Here is a 13956-nt window from a genome sequence, read left to right as displayed (position 1 = left end):
CACAGAAAACACACTCACACATACACACACACCGTCCTCACAGAAAACACACTCACACACACACACACAATAAATACACACATGCACCCTCCTCACAGAAAACACACTCACACAATAAATACACACATACCCTCCTCACAGAAGACACACTCACACATACACACATCCTCCTCACAGAAGACACACTCACACATACACACACACACACATGTGCACACGTGTGCCCTTCTCAACTCTAAAACCCTCCAGGTCCCATGATTGCCATTCTTCCACTCTGAACCCCCCAAGCCTGCAGGGTGGGTACTGTGAATGTACAAGTGCATGGTTCTTGTTATTTTCGTGTTCTAGTCACCCACCACACCGTGGGCTTGTGTGTACCTGTTTGAGGACACGTTAGCAGATGTCAGGGTGTGCTAATACCGACCTCAGCTCACAGCACTGTACTCAGTCTGAAGGAAGCCGCTCCGATTCTTTTATCCTCTCCACAAACAAATCCCAGCCCTGCTGTGCTTGGGGACCTGAGACAGGGCTTCTACACCCCAGCTCTTCCCAACAGTGGACCCCATAAAGCACACAAACATGCACACGTGGAACGAAATGGGCCAAGAGCATTTGTGCACAACGGTAGGGCTGAAGCAGGACTCCGAGATCCGCTTCAGGATGTGGATGTGTGCACTGAGCCTCTGATGTTTTCACAGCTCTTCAGATAGCTTCACATTTTCACGGGAACCTCAAGGGTTTATGACTGATTTGAGAATACTCTGGGGTCGCCCTCCCTTCCAACGTGTCCCCTGGGCCTTCCTGGAGAAGTGGCCTTGGACACCACTCTGGGAGTAGGGCATGCCAAACAGACTTTAACAAGTAGGCACACTTGTAAATGTGAAGCCTGTGACTATTAAGGACAAGCTCAATGTGTCTGTCACTGAGATAAATCACAAAAGATGGAGAAGAAAACTCAGACACAGCTGGGTGTCATGGCACAAGTATAATCCCATCTGCTTGGGGGCAGGGCTGAGGCAGAAGGATGGCTAGTTCAAAACCAGACTGGGCTACACAGTGGGATATTGTCCCAAAGAAACAAAAATCACTCTCTCTTTCAAACAGGGTGAGTGTAATGTCCTTCCATGTCTCCCAAATCAGCTACCTGTGTTCTAAGGCAAGAACAGTGCTGCATGGCTCTCCCTCCACCTACACAGCCTCCCTTCTACTCTCCTCTCTGCACACAGATTGCTCCCCAGCTCCAAGGCTGACCCTCTCTCTTCCTCATGGTAAACCTCTCAGTGACCCTCTCTGCAAACCCTCTCAGCTTGGCTCAGGCCCTGCACTATCTGTTTTCCCTAAGTTCTGAACCTGACTGGTTGTCCCTTCCCACCTCCAGACACTCTGTCATCCTAAGCATTGGCTCTCTTGATCGCGGTGATCCCTTGTGTATGCTGGCTGCTCTTTCAAGAACTAGTCCCCTCTTCTTGCACTGCCTTATTCCACATCTCATTTCAAAGACTGTTTCCTCCGGGAGCCTCCCCCATCATCCCTGCCTCCAGATGGGACTGTGTGTTCCACTGTGAGTTCTCACTAAAGCTCCCATCTGTTAGAGAGTGTCCCTCCCTGCTTGTTCCAGCCTTATCCTTGAGGACCACGTATTCAGTGTGGGAAAGCCCCAGTCTTTGCTCCACACGGTTTCACCAGCATTTGCACAGCAGATATTCAATAGATACATACAATAGCACCTCTGCCCTGGCTATACTTATTGCAAGAGGAGAGAGTCTACTTTACAGTCAGCGGGGCTTAGCTGAGCTTGTGACCTGCACAGACCCTGCTTGCTATTCCCTAGCTCTCCTCTGCTGCAAAAGGCAGCAGAAATTGTTGTATGAGAGTTTTGTCAAAGCTGATGCTGGGGAGGCGCTGCCCGAATGAGTCAAGTGTGCTACGAGGCCATCATGACGAATCGCCTATAAAAGTTTTAGCAGATGCCTGGTGTATAATTATTGTTCAGTAGATGTTCATTATGGTGACTCCTGGGATTGCTAAATTATACACACACTGGTCTTCAAGCTCAAGGGTGCTAGCACCATAACTTCACTTTCTTTAACAATTTAATCTACTTTTCCCCCAGATTTCCTCTTTTTGCACAAATCTGATGTGAAGTTGTGCTGATGGGTGTATGTATCACCATTCTGGAATGTTTATGCCTTCCCAACACACTCTAAAGAAATCCCCAATGGGTCATGGGAAAGGGTATAAAAGGAGGGGAGAAAAGGGAGGGGAGCGAAGAAAAATGTCTAGTTAAAAAAAAAGAAAAGAAAAGAAAGAAACCCCTAATGAAAAAATTGAGGTACTGAGAGGGTCTGTGCTGATCAGGACAGCAGCAATAAATGTCTCTGGGATGATTTATGCCAGGAATGGGGTATAAAATAACAGCCTTGGGGCAAAATCAGATGTGTAAGCCAGAGGTGTGCCCAGATACACCTGCGAGCTTCTGCAGAGGCTGAGACAGGGGAGTCAGAAATTGAATTCCAACCTGGGTAACTCAATGAGCTCTGGTCTCTAACAAGCAGCTGTTGATCTCAGCGGTAGAGTGCTTATGTAGCATGCAGGAGCCTCAGTTTGATCCCCAGGACTAAAACAACCATAGGCAGAAAAGCTGGGATGGAGAGAACCTGGTCTCTCGGTTCCTATCACTGGAGACACTATGGATGTACACCTCAGGGTGTGCACAGGCCATCGTGTGTGGGGTCAGAGGAGGACGACTTTTGGGAGCTGGTTGTCCCCCCCACACACACACTGTGGGATGTGGAGACTGAACACAGGTCATCAGGCTTGGGCAGCAAGCTCCTTACCTACTGAGCCATTTTGCTGTCCCTGGGCTTCATATAAACGGATAAAACTACAGAATTTGGTATACCTTGAATGTGTGGCGGTGTCCATATTGGCTTATGGTCAATAACCAGAGCAGTGGGACATTAATTCATGTTATCCATCTTTCCCACCAGCAGTCTCTTGTTTTTCTGTGCCTTCAGCCCAGAGCCGCAGAGCACGAAGCTAGACTTCCCTTCTCATTCAGATCGACTGGCGCTTCAAACATAAGTTAACGTGAAGACTGTGGTGACTAACAGCAGCCTCTTAGTGAAATGATTGCTTTAGAAACAGCCAAATTAGCTAGCTTTCATTTTCCACAGAAAATGTTTCACCAGTGTTTAACCTGGACCGGCAACACAAGCAGTCCCCAAGAAACATGTCTAGATTAGCAAATTATTTGTGAATAATTGAGTAGATTTTAAATGTTCCTGCCCTCAGGGAAAACCCTCTCCATAGTCACTTTGATTTTTTTTTTTTCCGTTACAGCTGCTCTTCCCCAAAACAACGGCTGGCAAGAAAGAAAAGAAACTGAAGTGTTGAGCTTCAGGAAAGCAATGCTAGAGGTGTCGGTGTACTGCAGACATGAAGGGTTTGTAGGAGGTGGCAGGTAATGAGAGCCTGGGATAGATGCTAAGAGCATCTATGTTATGCTGTGTGTTATGTTGGAGAGAAGCGATTTTCCCTGGGACATCTGCATTCAGTTCCTGCTCTGCCAAAGGTTACCTGGATGCCCGCTCTTCCCGCCGAGGCTCCCTCATCTCTGTGCCAGGGCAGCAGGAAGTGGTGGAGCAGACGTGGTAAGGTTAGGGAAGTAGGCACTCTGTGCTGGATGCCTTCCTGATGCCCAGAGACCCCCGTGTGCCCGAGGAACTTGGTCCCGAGTTCCAGAGTAAGGACAGTGGAGAATCAAGACCTTAGTGTGGCCTGAGCACCGCCCATGCTTCAACAGTGATCCCGGCTGTGATCACTCCAACAAAGGGTCAGTCTTTCTGATTTCCTGGGTAGCTTGGAAATCTGCTCTTCCTGCCCTGGCTCAGGAACCTCTCTCCAGGCAATATAGGTTTAGATCATCCTCGGATGTCCCCATCTGAATCCGTGTTTGCCAGAAGCATTTCTGCTGCTCCCCTCCCCTGTACTACTGGGTCTACAGCGGCCTTTCTTCTCGCCTGGATTCCACACACCTTGTCTCTCTCATCTGGTTAATTTTTCTTCCCTGTCCACTATGGCTGCGGCTCCCACTTTTCCTCTGAGCACGCCCATCTGCATGCTCACTCAAAAGTCTGTCCATCCACCCGTGCATCTATCCATCCATCCGTTCATCCATCCTCCTCAGCCATGAAGCAGACCAATCTAGGGGACTAGGAGAGACACAGGAACCCACTATGGTGCCCCTAGGGTAACTTCTGATCTACTTTCAGGTGAGGAGACAGAAGACTCACTAATTTTCTGCACTCATAAGGAATAGTCTCTGCCTGCAGAACTGTGCCCAGAAAGCCCGGCCGCTTGGTTTCCACGGCCCACAGAGCATGCGCATTCCCACCGAAGAGCCGTGGTTTCGCCCATGGTACCTTTCCCCTCCTGCGTCCAAGTGCTGCTTTTCGAACTCCCAGTTTTTGTTAGGGGCATAATCCCATTCTACCTCTTCAGCGGCGATGAAAAAGGTTCTTAGCATCCCGTAGGGTGGCTCAGAAGGGTCCCTGTTGCCACAGCTGCTGACCTCATAGATCTGACCCATGCCTCTCACGAAATGGTGCAAGGTGGAACAGAACACCTTGAAAATACCTGGAGGAGAAAAGGCTTGGCATGGTGCCCACGACTTGATAGTTCTGGTAGTGGTGATCTTACCAAATTTACGCATCTTATCCCAACATCAGTAACCAGGAAGACGGACATTTAGAATACCAACCTCACGGTATTTTTTACGGCATACCTCATGAGGAATAAATTACTTTGACTATATTTTTGAGGGAAAATATTACTTAAAATTTATTTGTAGTATGGAAAAATCAGAATATTGTGGCCGAGAAAGGACTTCTCTGGACCATTCCTGTTGTACACACCTGCTTCCAGTCACTTCTGGAAAACTACTGATTCTTACGACTCTCAGCCCAGCCCAGTTTATAGAGAACTCATTACCTATGAGATGAAAGACCTAGACAACGTTCAAATTAGGCCACGGTTAGGATTCTGCCCTGAAGGATTTCGTGAATTATAGAGCAAGTAAGCATGAAAGTCAAATGGATTACTCCATTACAGCCTTGAGCCAGGGAGGGCTCGTGTATCTCATGAGGGGTGGAACAGAGGAAGGAAGGAAAAGATCACCTGTAATTCTCTATAGAATACCAGCTATGATGTCTGGCTGAGACTTATGTAATTTAAAAACTGAAGTTCTAGACATGTTGGCATCTGAGATGTGTATGTATGTGTGTATTTAGAATATACATATATTCAAATTAAACTCACCATACAATTATGTAAAATGAAATCATTGATGATATTAACTATCAATAAAATTGTTGGATCAATCATCCCTTTCTCTAACAGTGTTCTTGGAGGCAACTGATTAGCTGTCTATAAATCACCTGCAGCATACGGAGAGAGCTCTGCTCTTGCTTCACAGGTAGCTGTTGTCTAAATTATGACTGTCATTTCTGGATGAGCAGAGTTGGTTAGTTCAATGGGTCCAATTCACCCACTTTGAACAGAATCCCAATAAATTATAGTTAATACAAAAGGTATTATTAGTATTATAGACACTAGGAGCATCTTTTTAAAACCATAGAGAAGACACCCAGGAAAGACCTCTCTCTACACCATAGAAAGGACATCCCGGAAAGACCTCTCTCCACACCACAGAGAAGACACCCAAGGAAAGACCTCTCTGTACACCATAAAGAAGATACCCGGGAAAGACCTCTCTCTACACCATAGAGAAGACACCCAGGAAAGACCTCTTTCTACGTGGACTTTTATCCCGACAGAACACAATCAAGAGTTCATTGTGGCTTCTCAACAATGGAGTCATTAAATCCTCCAGGACCTAAGGAGAACAGTGTGAGTTGCTATCTACGGTCTGCTCTACCCACACCTCTCTGTCTCTGTTTCTGCATCTCTCTCTCTCTCTCTCTCTCTCTCTCTCTCTCTCTCTGTGTGTGTGTGTGTGTGTGTGTGTGTACGAGTGCAAGTGCAGGATGTGGTAGTTTGAAAGAAAATGGCCCCATAGGGAGTGGCACTATTAGGAGGTGTGACCTTGTTGGAGGAAATGTGTCACTGTGAGGATGGGCCTTGAGGTCTCTTTTGCTCAAGCTACACTCGGTGTGGCACACAGTTTCTTCTGCTGTCTGCAGATCAAGATGCAGAACTACCAGCTCCCTCTCTGCCTTATGTCTGCCATGTTTCCTGCAAAGACAATAACGGACTAAACCTCTGAAACTGTAAGCCACCCCAACTAAGTATTTTCCTTTATAAATGTTTCCTCGGTCCTGGTGTCTCTTCATAGCAATAGGAACCCTAACTAAGACAGAGGCCAAAGGACCACCTGGACTGTCTTTCCTTGGGAGCCATCTACCTCAGTCTGAAACAAAGTCTTTCATTGGCTGAGACGCAACCATTAGATGAGGCTGGCCAACCAGCGAGCCTCAGGAATGGCCTTGTTCCCACTGTTGAAGCACTAGGTGTCGGTACATACGGTTTACCTGCATGGTCCGGCTGCATGAACGCCGTGGTGGCCATGTGGGGAAACAGAGCCAGGGAGTCACGATGAGTCCCTCGTAGGTGGATGGTGTTGCCTTGAAAATAAACTCCGTGCATGTCTGTGTCGGTGCCCATCCCAATCAAGTGCCAAGAAACTCTGTCCTTCTTGCACATGCTCAGTCCCGGCTGGCTGCCGTACATGTAGCCATTGATAGCTAAATGGAAGGAGGAAGACTGTGAGATCCTATTGTGGACTATTAGGTTAACATGTCTTACATTCATTTGTGCTGTGGAATATTGTTTAATGATGCAAAGATATGTTGCATTCTTTTATGTTGCTTTTGTTTAAATCTATAAAGCTGTGTTACTTTGCCTGCCCAAACACCTGATTGGTCTAATAGAGAGCTGAACAGCCAATAGCTAGACAGGAGAGGGATAGGTGGGGCTGCCAGGCACAGATAATAAATAGGAGGAGAAATCTAGACTTGAAAGAGAAGAAGGAGGAACGAGAAAAGGAGAAGGAGGGGAGGACGCCAGGGGCCACACAGCCCTTGAGTAAGAAGGGAAAAAAGATATATAGAACAAAGAAAGGTACAAATCCCAAGGGCAAAATGTAGTTAAAGAGAAAAGGGATAATTTGAACTAGAAAACCTAGCTAGAAACAAGCCAAGCTAAGGTCAGGCGTTCATAAGTAGGAATAAGTCTCCATGTATTTATTTGGGAGCTGGGTGTCAGGCCCCCAAAGAGTAAAACCAACACGAGGGCCCATTGTAATTCTGTAGCCATATTGAAAACACTATCTCCCAAAGCAATTATCAGTGGGCTTGAGGGAGAATTACAAGCATATGAACAGTACATAAGATCCTTGTTACTAGAGGATGAATGTTACTAGAAAAAAAACCCACATGGTGTCTAGAATTAACAATAAATCTGAAAATATACTAAATTTATAAAATTTAGCAACACATATTCTAAGACAGTAATCACTAAGGTATAAGGTTGTTTTCTGCAGGTCTGTTTGTTCATATGACAAAACTGCCTGATATTTGAAAGCCTTTCAGTTAACATTCTATTTGTGTATGTTGGAAAAGCATCATCCCTATTAGAATGTCCTTTGAGGGGACTGGAGAGATGGCTCAGTGGTTAAGAGCACCAGTTGCTCCTCCAGAGGACCCAGGTTCAATTCTCAGCACCCACAGGGTGATACAGACATCTGTAATTCTAGTCCCAGGGAATCTGACTCCCTCTTCCGCCTTCCATCGGCCACGTGGTGCATAAGCAAACATGAAGGCAAAACATTGATTTGCATAATAAAATAATTTTCAAAAAATATCATGAAGATGACTTCCCCATCTTCTCATCTTCCTCTAGAAAGATTCTTGATACAAAAATTATTTTCTTTGAGGTTCTTATCCTGTTATCTTTGTCGAGTAACTTCATCCATTATTGACTTATTGAATTCAATTAATTTAATTGAGACAGATTCTCATTTGTCAATGACTTTACATTTGCTTCTAGAATAAGTTATCAGATGTTCATTTACAGAGTTCCTAGATCCTGAGGAACTAGAAGTGTTTCAGTAAATTGGTATTGCATTTGCAGATATGACCAATGGGCAGACTGGGGGTGTTAGGAAGAGCTGTGTTTCTGGAAGGTTAGTACTTGAGTGAGGAACTTGTGTCTAATGGTCACTTGTCCACCCTGATGAGAGAGTGAGAGGTCTAACGGGGATGGTCTTCTCATATAATCTTGTGTATAAAATGTGTCTGTCGTTTGAACCAGCGAAGCTTACCAAATGCGCTTAAATTTAGAATTACTAGTAAAAGAAGCCCCAGGGCTTCTAAAAGGAACAAATTTTTAAAGAGGCATTCATAATACTTTCACCAGTAAACTATCTAAACCTTGTCTACAAAATTTGAAAGAGTATTACCATAAAGTTGGGTACTAAGCAATCTAGCACTTGAATGAGTTGAAAGAGAATCTTTTCTGACTCTAGACATGGATTTAATGCTTCTGTTTCTAGACCTTTCGTTCATTCATCAAATACCATTTGAATACAGCTTATGGAATACACACAGCTCATGGCAGGGCACCATAAGAAGCCTTTAGTCCTTAGGGGTTTTTTGGGGGGGGGGTCCTTTCCCGGCCATACAAACACAATTGGAACTAGAACCCAGCATATAACTGATATGAAATTTGAGCCTAGAAACCTTGATTTCTCTGAAGTGTGCTTTTTGGTGACATGTGAACATGAGTGTCACATGGTCAAACTACACTGAGGCTGGATTTGAGGTGGCCCATCAGCTGTGTTATATGCCAAGCATCTCTGAGGATACCTTTCTTTTAAAGTCTGGCTTTCCTCGGCGGCATGACCAGGTCTTTATCATAGCTTAGTCCCTCCCTTTTATTATCAACTGAAAAATATAATGATGCATGCCTGTAATCCCAGCACTTATAAGGTGGAGGCAGAGGGATCGGGTGTTCAGCATTTGAGGTCAGGCTGGGAATACAAGAGCCCCCGTCTCACAAACCAGCAAACAAACAAACAAACAAATATCAGAAACCAATTCCATGTCCAGTTACAGAAAAACTATCCTGGAAGCTGACACTGAAGGTCATTGCTCCTTGAATTCCACAGGTCTAAGAGGTGTCTCTGTTGGGCCTGAGCACTGGGCATTATGGAAGCCTGCAACCTGATTGCTGTGGGTTATTGTAACCTTGGACTTAGGGAACTCCTGAGATGTGGAGGGATCTGAGAGCCTATTCGTGCATTCTTCTCTATTGTTCTAAAAGGTAATGGAGATGTTACGCTCGGAGCTGCCCTGGGAGGCCTCACAGCTGCACATACACTGAAATGTTAGTGTGCTGGCGAGCTGCTTGCTCTTATGGTTCTGCTGTCTGGCTGAGGCCGACAGAATCCTCTGTTAGTCACGGACAATCACTGGAGGCTTGCCATCGTGATATAAAAAGAATCAAGTCATTTCTCCTGAACTGAGATGAGGTGTTTGAGGAATTTAGTCCTGCAGCAGTCGCTCATGGTAATTGACTACAAACCCTCAGTGCGCTCATTCTCCTGGTCTCCTGTTAAGGGCGGCACGAGGCCTTAGAAGTGTCAGACTCCCAGCAGCTCTGGGAGCTCACGAAGCTGAAGGTGTGAAATGATTTACCTCGTGACCCTGAGCAATACCAAAGACACCAAAGTTAGGCAGTGGGGTGGACTCAGCACACTTCCCAGCATGCCTCAGCCTTCCGTACCGTGCATCCTGTTGGACTTCACAAACTCCTTGTCTTCTTTGTTGACACTGAAGGGGCGCCAAGTAAATTTCTGGATGTTCTCATCGAGATACCTGCTGAGATTCTCATCAAAGACGGTGAACAGCAGGTAAAATTCCTTGTCTATTCCTTTCTAGAGAAAATGAAGAAACCGAGACATACGATGTACAGCCTGAATAGTCCTAGAATTCACACAAAGTGGGTATCCACATTAGCCATAGACCCGCCCGTCATTTCGTAAGTCAGGACTCTGAGTGCGGTCTGTCTGTTGCTGTCCTCGTGTCTAACACGTGCTGTCCAAACCATTGTCTCTCCTGCTGCTTGCCTCACAGCAATCCTTAGCAATGGTATCCGGTTGCCTCTCTCTCCATGACGTTATGCAAGCTCAGTGACCCCCTTCCTACCCGCCTGCTCTTCCTGTAGTCTGCACATTTCTATCATTGTGTGCTGAGGAGGAGAGAGAGTGCGTGAGGGGGAGGAAGAGTAAGAGGGAAGAAGTGGGGGAGGGAAATAGGAAAATAGATGGGGGAGGAAGGAACTGACAGAAGGTAGAATTGGAAATTTAATTGACTGGCTGTGTGGAGGGCAGTGATGGTCAGAATCAACCTTATGTCACCTGACCATAGTCTGTGACCCACCTTCAGTTCTGGGAGAGTTAGTGACTGACAACTGGCTGGAAGGAAACCCTCCTCTCTAAGCCCCTTTCTCTCTCTGCCTGCCTAGAAGAATTGTAACCAGGTTTTAGTCTACAGAGAGACTGGCATACTTTCTAAGGTACCTTTTACACTACAAATGACTGGGTAGGTGGATTTGGGAGGCAGAGGCAAGTGAATCTCTGTGAGTTCAAGGCCAGCCTAGTCTATAGAGCTAGTTTTAGAACAGCTAGGGCTGTTACACAAAGAAACGCTGTCTCAAAAGGCAAACAAACAAGCGAAGTCATTTGTAGTGTAAAAGGTACCTTAGAAAGTATGTCAGTCTCTCTGTAGACTAAAACCTGGCCACGATTCCTCTACCACTACCCAGTGTTACAAATGATTTTATCTTGGGCCAAATGGTTTTATTTATTAACTAAACATGGGTTTTTTACTATTTTTTCTTGCTGTCTGTTTTTAATCAATCTTGACTTAGCAACATTCTTTGAAGACTATGAGGAATTGTCAAAGTTTTCATTGAGTAGATACAACAGAAAGAAAAAGAAGGAAAGAAAATCAGAACTACTCTACAAGTAGTTTCTGTCTCTTAATCTCTTTGACCCAGGACTTTCCAACAGTGATAAGCAGGTTAGCCTACTTGGGATAGGGACGGTAAGATGCTTCCAAGTCCCCAATTCTAATGACCTTCAGATTTACTAGCTGCAGTTCCTTGAGTATCACTCAGTGTCTCTTTGGCCTCCGCTTCTTCACCTTTGAAATGCAAACCACCACACGGCACTGCCTTCTGTGGCTGTTGAGGCACACACCCACTGTGTTTCACAGCACAGCTTTCTAAAGATGCTTCCTCAGAGAGATAACTGACAATCCAAGACAGACCAAGAGTTTTCTGTCCTGGATAAACAGTCCTTGAGCCCCTGTAAGAGGCCTGTACAATGCCAGATATTGTAAGATAACAGCACTTATGTGAATTAGCCTGCTTTTTCTGATTGGGAGGTAACTGATGAAATGCGTGGTTAAGTGAGCAGATTTTCCACTTTTCATAGATGACTTTAAATTGTGTAACTGCAACTTGGAACCCTAAGTTTGGTCCTGTCCTTCCATACATCCACCCAAACCCTGGAGTAGGGCCATACAAGAAGCTATCTATGTGCCTTCTCTTCCTTTTGGCCTCCATGATTGATTTCTAGTGACTTACAGCAACCCTCAGCTTTGACACAGTCATTATTGATTTCTAGTGACTTATCACAACCTTTGGCTTTGACACAGTCTAGAATCACCTGGAGATTCTGATTGGACTCTGATTGGTGTGGAGTGGTTGGATAAAGGAAGCCAGAAATGCTCATGGATGTGGCCAAGTCAGAGACATCTCTCAGCAAGAGGGATCCCAATCACACACCCTTACAGATGTTGAAGATTCAAGAATTAAGGCAACAGACAGCTAAGAATGCCAACCAAATATCAACCACACCACAAACAGAAATGCTAAGATCTTGAGTCATGGTCTCAATTTTTCAAAAATTAAGCAAACCCTCATAACCACAGAAGTCAATTTCAGAAGGCAATGTTTCGTCATCGGCCGTTGCTGCTTAACCTCCAGCTACACTGCCAATCCTTCCTATCCACCGCCCTGGGAAGAGTGTGGTGACACTGGTGGCCTACCTGTGTCCCATCAGCATTGAGGGCACCTTTTTTACAGACCAGCAAAGGTCCCACGAGCCCAGCACTAGTGTCCTTGATTGGCTGGACTGCTGAGAAGTAAAGATAGGTCAGGCAGGTGGGATCTTCATCTGTCGGGCTGACACTCTCCGGCACTGTCCACCTGTAGGTGAAGGTTTCTCCTGGCTTGACATGAGCCCCTGGTTTCAGAAAGCCTGAGGATACAAATGAAACAATTTGACAAGCCAAGAACATTAAACTTGCCAGGCTGGGTCTCAGTTTTGCATGACTCTCTCTGATGACATATTTTAAAAAAGGAAGGTTATTTTTTTTTCTTACAAATTCTACACTGAGAACCCCTGAACCTCAGACACTATTTTATGAGATAAATACTGAAATCAAAGTGTTGCTTTCTTTGCAGGTTGTGTTCTGTTTTGTTCTCACACCATGCTTAGCCAGCCAGTTTTAAGCGAATGATAGTGTTCCATTCACACAAATGAACACAAGTCTGTAAGATAGCACCAAATATCTTCTATGTGAAACATATCAATCTCAGTCCTACAGAAGACACCTGTGAAATTCAGCAAGAAACCTATCTTTGGGGGCTGGAGAGAAGGCTCAGCAGTTAAGAGCACATACTGCTCTTGTAGAGGACCTGAGATCAGTGCCCAGCATCCATATCAGGAGGCTCACAACAGCCTGTAACTCCAGTTCCAGGAGATCTAATACCTTCTGATATCAGCAAAGACCTGCACACACACACACACACACACACACACACACACACAGAGAGAGAGAGAGAGAGAGAGAGAGAGAGAGAGAGAGAGAGAGAGAGAGGCACGTACACACAAGAATTCAAAAATAAATCATCAAAACAGAGTACCTGGGAGGCAAATGTAGCAAATAAATCAAGCAGCAAAAGCCGGAGCTCCTGAGCAAGTGTCCAGGGTTCAGGGCTCTAAACAGGCAGCCTGGGCTGAAACTAAGATTACAGATCTCTGCACTTAGCTCTGTCTTGGTGCTGTCAAGGGCACACTGGTCTCTCTGACGTGGACAAGGCTACACGTTAGCTCAGAAGTTCTGCGGCAGGAGGTAGGGTGGATCTGAGAGAGCACCTCCCTCCTCCGTTCTGTTTCAACCATCACCATCACCATAAAGTCTGCTCTCCACTAGCATGGCTTTATTCTAGATCTCAAACACTTATCCCAAGCGGCCATGATGCCTAGTGCAGAGATGGGAGGTGTACCAAAAACCCTGGCGTATTAGCAACGCAAGACTAGTTCCCACTGCCTCTCCTGTGTGCAGAGAGCCTGTGCTCCTGCCCTTTGAGGAACAGAGGCTGTAGATGTTGGCTCACAATACTGATTTCTTATAAATATCTACTCGTGGATTAGACAGAGACCATGTGTGGAATGGCCAACAAAACGGTAAGGCCAGATTCTTCCCCTCAGTTCTCGAAGCAGAATTTTCTGAAATGTGTAGTAGATGCACTCTCCATGTGGGGAACTGGAGGAGACTGTGGCTCAGTCTCTGTCACTGAGGGAAAGGGAAGAAATGAACATTTTCTAGGAGGTGACTGGGCTGAACTGAGCCCCAAATGCTCTCGCTCCTCTCAAAGCCTTGTGAGGTTGATGTTAGGATGTGCAATTGATCAGCAAGAAGAACAACATCCACTCTTGGAATTGGGAAAAGAAGGGACTAGGGACGTGAACCAAACTTGCTTCCTTTTTTGTGTAGATGATGGGTATACTCGTTCATGTGGGGGGATGTAATGTGGGTGCATTCATTGGGAGGTCAGAGGTCAACTTTGCACACCTTCCTTCAA

The 13956-nt window shown here is 45.6% G+C and overlaps 1 protein-coding gene across 1 annotated transcript in view; it reads right to left on the bottom strand.

The window, feature by feature from the left end:
* Positions 1-13956, bottom strand: part of Hephl1 (hephaestin like 1) — a 61321-nt gene that overhangs the window by 18535 nt on the left and 28830 nt on the right. Inside the window, exons 9-12 of the mRNA XM_075968000.1 lie at positions 12135-12346; positions 9805-9955; positions 6552-6764; positions 4425-4638 (exon numbers count right to left, since the gene is read on the bottom strand). Coding sequence (XP_075824115.1) covers positions 4425-4638; positions 6552-6764; positions 9805-9955; positions 12135-12346 — 790 coding nt within the window. The remainder of the gene's footprint in view (positions 1-4424; positions 4639-6551; positions 6765-9804; positions 9956-12134; positions 12347-13956) is intronic.

This window comes from Microtus pennsylvanicus, chromosome 3 (assembly GCF_037038515.1).
Source record: "Microtus pennsylvanicus isolate mMicPen1 chromosome 3, mMicPen1.hap1, whole genome shotgun sequence".
NCBI lineage: Eukaryota > Metazoa > Chordata > Mammalia > Rodentia > Cricetidae > Microtus > Microtus pennsylvanicus.
The sequence above is the reverse complement of the archived record's forward strand: the minus strand, read 5'-3'. Positions and strand labels throughout refer to the sequence as shown.